The sequence below is a fragment of the Notolepis coatsorum genome, assembly GCF_963971535.1.
Source record: "Notolepis coatsorum genome assembly, chromosome: 2".
NCBI lineage: Eukaryota > Metazoa > Chordata > Actinopteri > Aulopiformes > Paralepididae > Notolepis > Notolepis coatsorum.
In genome coordinates, this window is record NC_140166.1 from 164,162,303 (window position 1) to 164,174,825 (window position 12,523).

Sequence of the window (12,523 nt, forward strand, 5' to 3'; positions counted from 1 at the left end):
TGTGTTGTGTTGTAAACACAGTGCACCCTTCCTTCACAACAGTGCACTCCTCCCCCCTCCCCCAACCAGGAGGGGGGAGGGGGAGAATGAAGCCATGGCGCATTTCTCCAGTTATTTTATCTTTGGCAACCTGTAGGAGATGACAGAAAGTCGCTCCAAAGTAATAGCCCAGGCAGCGTGTCGAAGGGTCCTTGACACTTAACCCCTAACTGCTCCCGATGAGCAGGTTGGCACCTTGCATGGTCGCCTCAGCCGTCTGTGTGTGAATGTGAGTGAATGGGTAAAATGTGAGGCAACAAATTGTAAAGCGCTTTGGATAAAAGCTGCTATATTAAAAAAAAAATCACCATTTAATAGTGTTTAATAATCACGATTTCAATATCAAATCAAAATAATTGCGATTTATAATTTTCACACCACCTCAAACACACTTACATCATTTCACAGTGTTTACCTTTTACAGCGTAACCCTTTTCATTTGCTTTTGATCCGTTTTGACTTTCCGACCGCTGTCTGAAGAACCGGCGCCCAGCGAGAGGAGAGACGACCGCTGACGATGTCACAGACCAAATTAACCATACGTAACCAGCCATCCCGATGCCAGTGTGTTGTTGTGACTTAAAATGGAAGTCCTTTAAGACGTTCCGGAGGAATACCTGACCGTGACTTTGATCTCAGGAGGATGGGGGGGGGGGGGGGGTGCAGGAACAAGGGTGTTTTAGGGGGAGAGAGAGAGGGGCTCTCGTGAGGGGGAGAGGGGACGTGTACAAGGTGTAGTAGGAGATACGGGCTCCCATCTGGGCTCGGGGGGGGGGGGGGGGGGGGTGCCAAGGCTTGTCGGCTGTATAAGCGCAGGTTGACCAAGAGTCCACACTGTTCCCAGAAACTCAATCTCAAGATCCCCCTGCTGGCACCCCCACCACACACATCCCCCAATCTGTGCTCTATTTCTGGAGCAACCTGCTCCTGCCGTCCCGTCCCGCAGTCCTCAACCCCTCCACACACACTCTCTCTAGTTCTGTCACACATACACACGCCTTGCACCCCGCACCCATAGGAGTATAATTAGCTTTTCTGACAGGTGGGTGGGATCGGATCTCGCGGGGAATGAAGCTACCAATTTACGCCATATTACACTACCGTACACACTCTCACTTGCAACGCGCACGCACGCACGCCAGCGTAATTATTCACTCACTCATACTGTACACAATGACGCTCACAATGACCTGCTCCACAGGTTTTGCGACTCAACAACATCACCTCGAATGTCCATTAAACATCTTATGGTTTTATCATGGGTGAAGCTTTACATACTGTACATGGTACGGATATAGTCATAAGGCAAGTGATATGAGTGTCTTGTTCTCATATTCCTCATAGGACGCTGGAACCTAATCCAATTAAAGGATTAATGGGATTTCTGTTGCCGTTCAAAAATGCGGCCTGACTTTCCTCATGTGTGCTGTTAAAGTGTTAACGTAGAGGCTGCTCTCTGGGTACAAGGGGGAAAAAATTTACACCTTTTGAACACTTTCGCTGTCTTGCGGTACATGTCTTGAGAATATATAATTACATTTTAAATCATTCGATTAAAAGAACAACTAGCTGTTTTCGTACCTTATTGACTGAGCCACGCTTTAAAACTTTCAGAAGGCATTATTTAGTATCGGGGCTACAGTGGTTACTGAGACTCTCTCACATTACCTCTACTGATCAGTGACAACCTGAACAATGATGTTTTTGCATGTGTCAGAATTCCAACAAAATGTTAATTAGAAGAAGTTGACTCACTGCAGCTTTAAGGGTGTTTGTGTCTCTCTCTCCTTTCCTCCGACCAGTGTAAGAAGAAACACACCCTGGTGTGTCCGGACTTCTCCAGAACCGGGTCCTGCCCACAGGGCTCCCAGTGTAAACTGCAGCACCGCCAGAAAGCCAAGCGGAACGCCCCCAGTCCCTCCACTGCCACGGCCAAGAGAGGCCGCGCCAAGGACTCAGTCAAAAGGTCAGTGTCCGCGGGGAAACAATAACGCTAGGTTTTTCGCCTTACTTCAACTTATTTGTGACAACCTATACTACATCAAGACAGGCCTGCTGCAAATAGATTCCCTGGACCGATAAAGAAACACATTCGAGCTGCATTTGGCAACTTATAGATTGTGAAGTCACCGGGAGGGGTACATCTCTGGCAGCTAACGGTCAGTGGCATTGTTCGTCAAATAGTATAGAGCAGGGGTTCTCAAACTTTTTTATACCACGATATTATATATACCAGGATATCTTTTGGCGACCCCACACTTAATGTATCGCGTTCAACGTGGAATTAAGGAATATCAAAATAAAAGCACACGTTGTTGAAGTTGATCATGCATATTTATTTGAACATTTTATTACAGCACTATGTTATCAATACACATTTATGAAACGAGGCATATTTAGCCAAAATATGTTGTCCTTACCTTAAATATATATTGATTATTATCTTCTTCTTTGGGTCGCAACCCGTAGTTTGAGGACCGCTGGTATAGAGCTTGAGTGTAACACTCTGAGGGGCGAATTCACAAAGAATGGATTGCGTGCCGCTAATAGCACCCTTAACTGCGCAAGATTAGCGACCGGTATCTGCTCTGTCTTTGCGAGCTATTCACTAAAGATTTTGCGCGGATTATATACTAGCGCAAACACGCCCATAGGTGTGCAATTTTCTCCTGATTTTCTCTAGCACAGTTGGCTCGCAGAGAAGTTTGCACCTGGCAGTGCTGTTGGCAGATATCAGGAAGGGGGAAATAAACGCGAAATGAGGGAGAGGGAAGCTCTTAGACATAACAGTATTTTTCACCATTTGTATTTCGTTTATTTCATAATGTATAGAGCTTGCTTAATTAGTATTTTCATGACACATTGCATCCTTTGTTTTTGTCACTATCTTTCGTCATTGCATTTGTTTGTTTTTGAGCAGACCTGTCCATGGTGCTGAATCTTTAGACCGAAGTTAGGCACTGTGTCAGTGAGAAAGTTGTATTTAATGTTTTATGAGTTAAGAGAATAGAACCCGCATTATCATATACTCCAGAATAAACTTTTCATTGACAGTGTTTCCAGCGTCTACTCCTCATGGACCTGACGAAACGTTATAAATTTAAAGTTTATTTTCGAGCATAGGAGTGTGCGGGTTCTATTCTCTTTATTGTGATTATTACCTAACCCAGCACCCAAAGGAGTGATGTGCTTTGGGGGGACTATATAGCATTGCCCCACCGCTCCGATCCAGGCATCTAAACCGGCTTTTTTAGATGCCAAATGTGCGCTCGATGCGTTCTGATGTGAGCACGATTATACGCCGCCTCTCCAACGTTGGCAGGATTACGCACGGCTGTCATCAGCCATGGCATGGAGTTGGTAGCCGCCGTCACCTATACAAAAGCACATACTTTTCCCCCACACATTGGCAATGAATATTACAGCATAAACGCATCCATGTCTTGCATCATTCCGTATAGACTGCTGTTCCTAAAAATGTAGCTGTCGTACACAGACCCAGGGAATTTGGCAACCACATTCGTTATTATATTACTGGCATTGCACACTACCTGTGTTGATTTAATACATTTGCTTCCTATTCCTAAATACATGTTCGTTTTCTCTTGGAACGTGAGTGCAGTCAATAATAATAATAATAATAATAATCCTACAAATTTAGCTGTCGTACACAGACCCAGGGAATTTGGCAACCACATTCGTTATTATATTACTGGCATTGCACACTACCTGTGTTGATTTAATACATTTGCTTCCTATTTCTAAAAACATGTTCGTTTTCTCTTGGAATGTGAGTGCAGTCAATAATAATAATAATAATAAACGTTATTTATATAGCACCTTTCATACAAGGATTGAAGTTCAAAGTGCTTTACATAATGAACACATAATAAAACAAGCAGCAAGAGCAATGCATAACACAAATAAAAATTGCAGCATGATGCAAAATCTAAATCTCGTTACAAAATCAATCAATAGCTCCGACAACATTGGGAAAGCCGACAACGTTAAATACCAATATTTAAATAATAAATAAGATTGCATGGGATCTCTGGGTGGCTGGCTCAATATCATCATTGATTTCATCGAGTAGATCAAGAATTGCTTGAGCATGGCAACCTGTGTCTCCGGATGATTTCTGTCTCGCCTAAATCAAAAAGTGATATTCTCATTAGAAATATTATTTCACGAGCACGCCTGGCATTACGATGCCTTCGCCTGGCAACAATTACTGCTGCCATGATCACCTGAGACGCAGGCAATGACACCCCTTTTATAAATGCGCTTAGTTACCACCAAATCCCTGAAGGCGTAAATAGCGTCGATTTAACTGTGCGTGGCAATTAGCACCGATCTTTGTGAATGGGAGTGTCTTTGCGATGAGGCAAATTTGCATAAAAGGGGGCACATGTTCCACCCATATTACCTCATTTAAATACCCACAAATACCACTGACGCACCGAGACGCAATGCTGAGGGCAACGCACTTACCACCGCATTCACCCGTTGTGATTCCTTTGTGAATAGCAAACTGTGTTTTCAGAGCTATTTGCACCGGCATAATGTCAGAAAAAGCAGCTGTGCAATCCCTTTGTGAATTCACCCATGAGTGCATAGTAGTATAGACATATTAGCAAGATAGGTAGTAGTATAAAAATAGTAGCATAGTGTTAGGGTACATAATAGTAAAATGGTTAGAGGGTAGTATTTCTTTTCTTTATCCTATATACCGATTGCTCCGATTACTTATTCTTTTCTAACATGAATTTGTCCCAAACTCTTTAGTGAGAGCCAGGTGTGGCTTTTACCCAGAAATATATCAGAAGGGCTCTCTTCTGTTTCACAGGGAATAGACCCCCCCCCCCCCCCAAAAAACTCCGAAATGACACAAAATAAAAGTGCAAAGCAATTCATAAATGTTTCTTTTGCTACCGTAGCATCGGAAGGTGTCATCACAATTCATTTCATTGTGATTTTTTTAAAAGGGCCTCAAAACTCATCTTTTTAATAGAGCCTTTTGTTGATTTGTATCTAGTTTTAGCTCCACTGATTTTATGTTATTTTACCAGTTTTAGCCCTTTTTATTTTATGTTTCTTTTTTACTCTTTTACTAGTTTTAGTGTTATTTTTACTCCTTACTAGTTTTAGTCTTGCTTACTTTATATATTTTTTTTCTCTCTTTCTAGGTTTTATGTTCTTTTAAAATGTAGTGCTCCACAACTTGAGATTTGCTCCACAACTATAAAGCGCCCTACAAATCAAATTATATTATTGATGTACTAATAGAATAAATGATGGAACATTATTATTATGAAAAGTCTGTTCTATTTCACAACTCTTGTCTGTCCACCTCCTGCCCACAGGCCCCGGCTGTCTGTCATCATGCCACCGGAGAAGGCCCAGGACCCAGGGACGCCGCCCTCTGGTCCTCTGAAGCTGCCCTCCTTCATCTCCCTTTCCAGCTCCCCAGAGGACGCAGAGGTGCCGGACACGCCCCTGGCCCAGACCTCACAGGTCACAGGTAACTAAGCAACGAGAACATGTCCGGACACGCCCCGGCCCAGACCTCACAGGTCACAGGTAACTAAGCAACGAGAACATGTCCGGACACGCCCCGGCCCAGACCTCACAGGTCACAGGTAACTAAGCAACGAGAACATGTCCGGACACGCCCCCGGCCCAGACCTCACAGGTCACAGGTAACTAAGCAACGAGAACATGTCCGGACATGTTGGGGGGATCATTCCATTTGGGCTGTGGGGGGTGCTTAACACTATGCCGTCCGTCCACGAGTATATACGTGTTTCGATTCCATGCATTGTGGACCAGAGCCACGTATATACTCGTGGCAAGTTGTTATTGTTTTATTCCATATTTATAACGCTATTAACGTCCGCTATCGAGATCCATTACCTACCCACATATTTGATTTTCGAAACATGCACTACCGGCCAGATCCGCTTAGGGGCGCCATCGCTCCACTGCAGTATCATTGAGGGGATTTAAAAAAAAAATCTTTTACAGTCCTGTGGGCGGATCATATGAGCCTCGATTCCAAACGAAGATCCTCCATCTTTGATCCAGTTACCGAACGTATTTTTCAGCCTGGAATAATCGGATTTATGATTAGCCAATGTACATATCGATCTACCAGAATCCGATGACTAATGAAGAAATGCTGCCGGCGATCACATGGCCTGATGGTAGGACACTATTCCCCCAAATTACAGCTGGATTGGACATTGTTTTAAAGGGGAACTATCTTATAAATGGCCTTTTTCAGTGTTTAGCATTGTTTCCTAGCTATGTGGACTTATATTAATATGATCTATGTCTCTAATTCTCATATTGGCGCATTCTTCCAATTCTCCTCTCACAATATTCACCCTCACTGAACTGAGTCATCTGAAAATGTGATGATTTGTGATGTCAGAAAGACACCGCTGCATGATAATCATCATGTCCCGCAGCGGTTTACCAGGCTCAAAACGGCTTAAGATCTTGAGGTAGAAAAATGCTGTTTTTGAAGACTTGATTAGAAATACAAAACAATGAATTAAAAAAAATATATAATTACAGAGGTGTTTCATAAACTCACAGGAATTGTGTAAAAGTGCCCAAATAGTGAAAGAAATAGTAAAATAGTTCCCCTTTAAAACCTAACGTGATGATCAGTGAACATGGCTGATTGAACGCACACTATATTGCTAATCAATAATACTAATCTGCGTTCCCCGCCGCCCCCATTTCATCCATAGATGCTCTGTAATAGTCCGGATGCTACGCAGTTTGTTTTATTTCATTCGTATATATACAGCAGAAATGGCGTTTGATATAACGGCGCCAACGTTTAGCCTATTTTCTAGCTTCCTGGAAAAAAGACTAGACGAAAAGCGCGATAAACCTTATATTCACGACGCTATAAAATGACAACCAACCGATGGATTTTTATTTTCTTTAAGCCATTATGAAGGCACAGTTTATGCACTCAAGTGACAATGAGAATGGACAGATAGCAATACTATAAATTATATATATATCTCTTAGAAAGTACATAGGTTTGTAAACAAACTGCTGTCCTCTGAGGCATAAATCGCCGCAAGACTGCGGACGCCAAAGTGTTAATGTCTGAAGAAGTCGACTGAAGGCTTCTTGTCCTCTGCGAAAGCATGCAATTGGTCCACTGATGGATACATCTTGATATGTCTAGTGTGTGAAATCCTCTTTCTGTGCCCGTTTCCTTAGGCAGTTAGCCTCGCTGGTATGTGTGCCATTAGCGCTAGCTAAGAGGTTGGCAGTCGACTACGGCTCCTTTCAATCGATTAGTCGACTATTCGACTAATCGCAGTCAGCCCTACTATCCTGAGATTAAAAATATCTATTTTGAGAGAGAGAAGTTAGAGAAAAAAAGCAGACGAGGGCGGCTGGGTGGCGCAGCGGTCTAAGCGCTCGTCACCAACGCGTGAGAAACCGGTATCGAATCCGGCTGTCAGCGTTGCCTCCGGCTTGGGCCGGCCGTCATACTGACTCAATTGGCAGAGTCAGCGGGAGGGAAGTCGATGGGTGGTAATTGGTCGTTGTAAACAGCGACTCCTACAGGTCGGTCAGGGCACCTGCACAGCAAGGACATGAGATGTCGAGGGTAGTGTGAGCCTCCCACACGTTACTCCTCGCCAATGAGAGTCGGCGCTGGCAGGTGAAAAGAAGTGGCTGGCTGACTCTGCATGTATCGGAGGGGACATGCAATAGATTCTTCAACCCTCCCTACGACCGACCAGTGGGGGGCACATGCGAGCAACGATCAAGACAGGGGAGGGGGGAATTGGCACGAATAAATTGGGATGGGAGAAAAACAGAAAAAAGAAGGAGAAAAAGTGGATACATTATTATTATTATTTTTTTTTAAAGCAGACGAGAATTACAGACAAGCAGAGGCGTGACACAAAATCCTGCTCACAAAAAGCAATTGCACTCTTCAGTTAGACAGTTTTAATACAGTTTTAATAATACAATTTAGCAAGTACCTGTGGAAGGACTGAAAAAAGACATTCTCAGCTTGCTCACTGCACCTGGTTCAGCAGACTTCCGACACACTTTACGCTTTAGTAGTAAATTATCATCGAAGCTTCACTCTTCTCACACAAAGGTTTCAATGCGGTGGGTGAACGAGAGCTGTGGAGTGGACAGGTTTTCTGAAAGTTCATGTGATGGAAGAAATTATTAGTGGACTTGAGGGTCATGTAGCCCTCCAACTGGCTCTCCAAACAGAGTGTGTTCAGATACTGACTTCAGTGGTAGAAGGGAGGACGTAAAGGACTTACTTTTCTGTAGTGATATGTAATATCATGTCAGCCCATGTCACTCCACTTCTTAGGGACCTGCACTGGCTCCCCATTGCCGCACGAATCCGCTTCAAGGCCCTTGACCTGGCATACCGTGCGGCAAAGGGAACCACTCCCGCCTACCTCCGGTCTCTAACTACACACCCTCAAGACCCCTACGCTCTGCATCTTCTGGCCACCTCAGACCCACTCCTATCCGAGCTCCGGGAGGGTCATCAAGGAGAAGCCGCCTATTCTCAGTCCTTGCCCCACAATGGTGGAACGAACTGCCCACCACAGTTAGGACAGCCGAAACCTGTCTAATCTTTCGCCGTCGATTAAAGACGCACTTCTTCAACCATTATCTGAAATGAATTTTTTTTTAATAATAATCTAACCCTAACTAACCTTACTGTCATGCACTTGTCCTAATATACTAACCTACACTGTAGCACTCTACATTGAACTACTATTATGAACATTGTTACTAAGCTGATAGAGTTGTGCCCTTCCTGATGACTTGTCGTACAGAACTTGTAAGTCGCTTTGGATAAAAGCATCAGCTAAATGACAATGTAAATGTAAGTATCAGCGTATTTGGTTTTCACAGAACTCTGCATTAACACCTTTCTCTTTGAATTGCGTGGCTTTTTTTCAATCTCCCTTTTCTCCAGACACCCACCGTTACAAAGATTATTACAACTTTTTCCGCTGCTCCAGATCAAGAAGAATTAGTCTCTCTCGCTCTCTCTCGCTCTTTCTCTCTCTCTCTTTCTCTCTCTTTCTCGATCTCTCTCTCTCTCTCTCTCTCTCTCTCTCTCTCTCTCTCTCTCTCTCTCTCTCTCTCTCGGGACGCAGTGTGTGCTTACTTGTGTCGTGCGTAATGAGAGTATTTCTCTCATGGAACACAGTGCACACTTACTTGCGTCGCATGTAATGAGAGTCTGTCTCAAGTAGCCAAACTTTACACTATAAAAACAAACTGGATATGGATAGAGTGTGTGTGTGTGTGGTTTTTGGCTGGTGAAAATGCTGAGTGGCTAGTGACTTTGGAAAACCACTAGCCACTGTGGCTGGTGAGCCAAAAGGTTTATGTCAAACCCTGGTTATTGGTATGTTTTGACGGCGGACATGATGGTCGTTCAGTTTAACAATCATGTTTAGTTTAACAATCGGATATGGCGAAACTGCCGAACCGGGCAGTACCCCTCCTCATTCTGGGTTCGTAGAACGCCAGTCCCAGTGTCAAAATGTAGGAGAACGGTTACAGAGAACCGGTGGTGTTGCCAAGATATTGAGGAAAAAACGCATAATTATGTTGCGTTTCCTCTCCAGACACACTCCCCACAAAATATCAATTCCACAACATGTCAGTTCAAATAAAGATTTATTATTGTAGGCACACAATTAACATGATCTCAAGATACACTGTAAATAAAGTGCTGTGTTTGATAAATATGCATGGCTATCGTTATTATGTTAAACTACACTGTAGGTAGGTAGGCCTTGCTAAAAAAAAACAAATAAGCTGATGCGTACAAAATATACATATCACTCCAGAAATATGTCAGTCCTTTACATTATTTTACTACTGATGACATAACGATGGGTGTCCCATCTCCTAGGTAAGGATTTCAACCCCTACCCCTTGTAGCTCTGTTCTGAAGCACCACTACCCAGTGGAGGGCACTTCAACACTAGGCGTAGGGCCAAGGGAAGGGAATCGGGATTGGCCCTCAGTCTAAGATCAAACCAACCGATTTAACTGACTCATCACATTAGAGAGGGGACATCCCTCTTTGCCGCAGCCTTACATTGTGTGATGGATCGCATTAAACAGAGTATTGCCCTGAAGGAATAGCGTTTACCCCCCCCCCCCCCCATCCTACTCCAGTGAGTGTAGCTCACGAGTATCCTCTTCCAGGGGGGGGGGGGGGGGGGGGGGACCAAGCCAGAGATAACAGATCAGATGATGTGGCTACCAAGTCATCCAAGCTCAGCACATCGAAGAAATAGCTCTTTGGGAGTGGACCCTATTTATTGTAGACTTGTACATGCCATAGCATGGGTTCTGGGTATTGAGGGTTTGTATCCAGGCAGGGTCTGGAGGTGGATAATGATGACTGGAGCACGGACCGTGCAGTTCTTGTGATAACGCTTACAGGAGCTGTAACGCAGATTAGGGGTAGGAGGTAATAATATTTAGGTTTTAGGCAAGAGGGAGGCACAGCTGAGCTCTCTGTTGACAGACATGACAGATAGAGGATTAGGAGAGGGACCGCTGTGCTGCTCACCCAACCCTACCTCACCCTATCACCCCCACCCCCCTGACCCTATCATCCCCCCAGTCAACCCTACCACCCAGCCTCACTCCACCGCCCCGGTCGCCCACCTGCCTCTGCCCCTCCCTGCTGGAGTAACACAAACTCACACGCACGACCCCAATAGTGCAACACAACTTTCAATCTCTCATACCACATGCACACACACACATACGCACACACACACACACACACACGCACAAACGTCCCAGCGCTGTGACACAATATTTCATCTCTCACACCACATGCAAACACACACACACAAACCAAGGAGCACACGCACACACACCAAGTAGTCAAGTCAAGAGTTTTATTTGTCACGGCATACAAGAACACACACACTTGCATGCACAACCCAACACTGCGGCACAACTTTCGACCTCTCACACCAGACACACACACACACACACACACAGACACGCACATGTGTCCTAGCACTATGGAGAAATGTTCCATCTTGCACACTACACCAAAAACACACCCACGCACACATACACGCACGCACACACAGACACACACACGTGTCCTAGCACTATGAAGAAATGTTTCATCTCGCACACTACACCAAAAACACGTACACACACACACACACAGCCTAGAACTGCTGAACACTGAGAGGACATGTTTTATTTAGTGTTGACATGTAAAACATGGAGTTAGTGTTGAGGATCTGAACCTTTATTTAGTGTTGACATGTAAAACATGGAGTTAGTGATGAGGATCTGAGGAAACGTTCAGCTTTATTTAGCGTTGACATGTAAAACATGGAGTTAGTGTTGAATATCTGAGGAAACGTCCTGAGAGGAAACGTCCTGAAACGTCCTGAAAGGAAACGTCCTGAAAGGAAACATCCTGAAACGTCCTGAGAGGAAACGTCCTGAAAGGAAACATCCTGAAAGGAAACATCCTGAAACGTCCTGAAAGGAAACATCCTGAGAGGAAATGTCCTGAAACGTCCTGAAAGGAAACATCCTGAAACGTCCTGAGAGGAAACGTCCTGAAAGGAAACGTCCTGAAACGTCCTGAGAGGAAATGTCCTGAGAGGAAACGTCCTGAAAGGAAACGTCCTGAGAGGAAACGTCCTGAAAGGAAACGTCCTGAAACGTCCTGAGAGGAAACGTTCTGAGAGGAAACGTCCTGAAAGGAAACGTCCTGAAAGGAAACGTCCTGAAAGGAAACGTCCTGAGAGGAAACGTCCTGAGAGGAAACGTCCTGAGAGGAAACGTCCTGAAACGTCCTGAAAGGAAACGTCCTGAAAGGTAACATCCTGAAATGTCCTGAAAGGAAACGTCCTGAAAGGAAACGTCCTGAAAGGAAACGTCCTGAAACGTCCTGAAAGGAAACGTCCTGAAACGTCCTGAAAGGAAACGTCCTGAAAGGAAACGTCCTGAAACGTCCTGAAAGGAAACGTCCTGAAAGGAAACATCCTGAAACGTCCTGAGAGGAAACGTCCTGAAAGGAAACGTCCTGAAAGGAAACGTCCTGAAACGTCCTGAAACGTCCTGAAAGGAAACGTCCTGAAAGGAAACATCCTGAAACGTCCTGAGAGGAAACGTCCTGAAAGGAAACGTCCTGAAACGTCCTGGAAGGAAACGTCCTGAAAGGAAAACATCCTGAAAGGAAACATCCTGAGTGGAAACGTCCTGAAAGGAAACGTCCTGAAAGGAAACATCCTGAAACATCCTGAGAGGAAACGTCCTGAAAGGAAATGTCCTGAGAGGAAACATCTTGAAACGTCCTGAAGGGAAACGTCCAGTTTTATTTAGTGTAAAACATGGAGGTAGTGTTGAGGATCTGAGGACTTGTTCAGCTTTATTTAGTCAACAAGGATAATGAGGTCCT

General features: G+C 44.5%; 1 protein-coding gene across 1 annotated transcript in view; it reads left to right on the plus strand.

Annotated features, from left to right (window-relative positions):
* Positions 1-12,523, plus strand: part of zc3h3 (zinc finger CCCH-type containing 3) — a gene marked incomplete at its 5' end in the record, with an annotated part of 242,580 nt that overhangs the window by 212,254 nt on the left and 17,803 nt on the right. The window contains 2 exons of the mRNA XM_084308377.1: positions 1,842-2,005; positions 5,403-5,560. Coding sequence (XP_084164503.1) covers positions 1,842-2,005; positions 5,403-5,560 — 322 coding nt within the window. The remainder of the gene's footprint in view (positions 1-1,841; positions 2,006-5,402; positions 5,561-12,523) is intronic.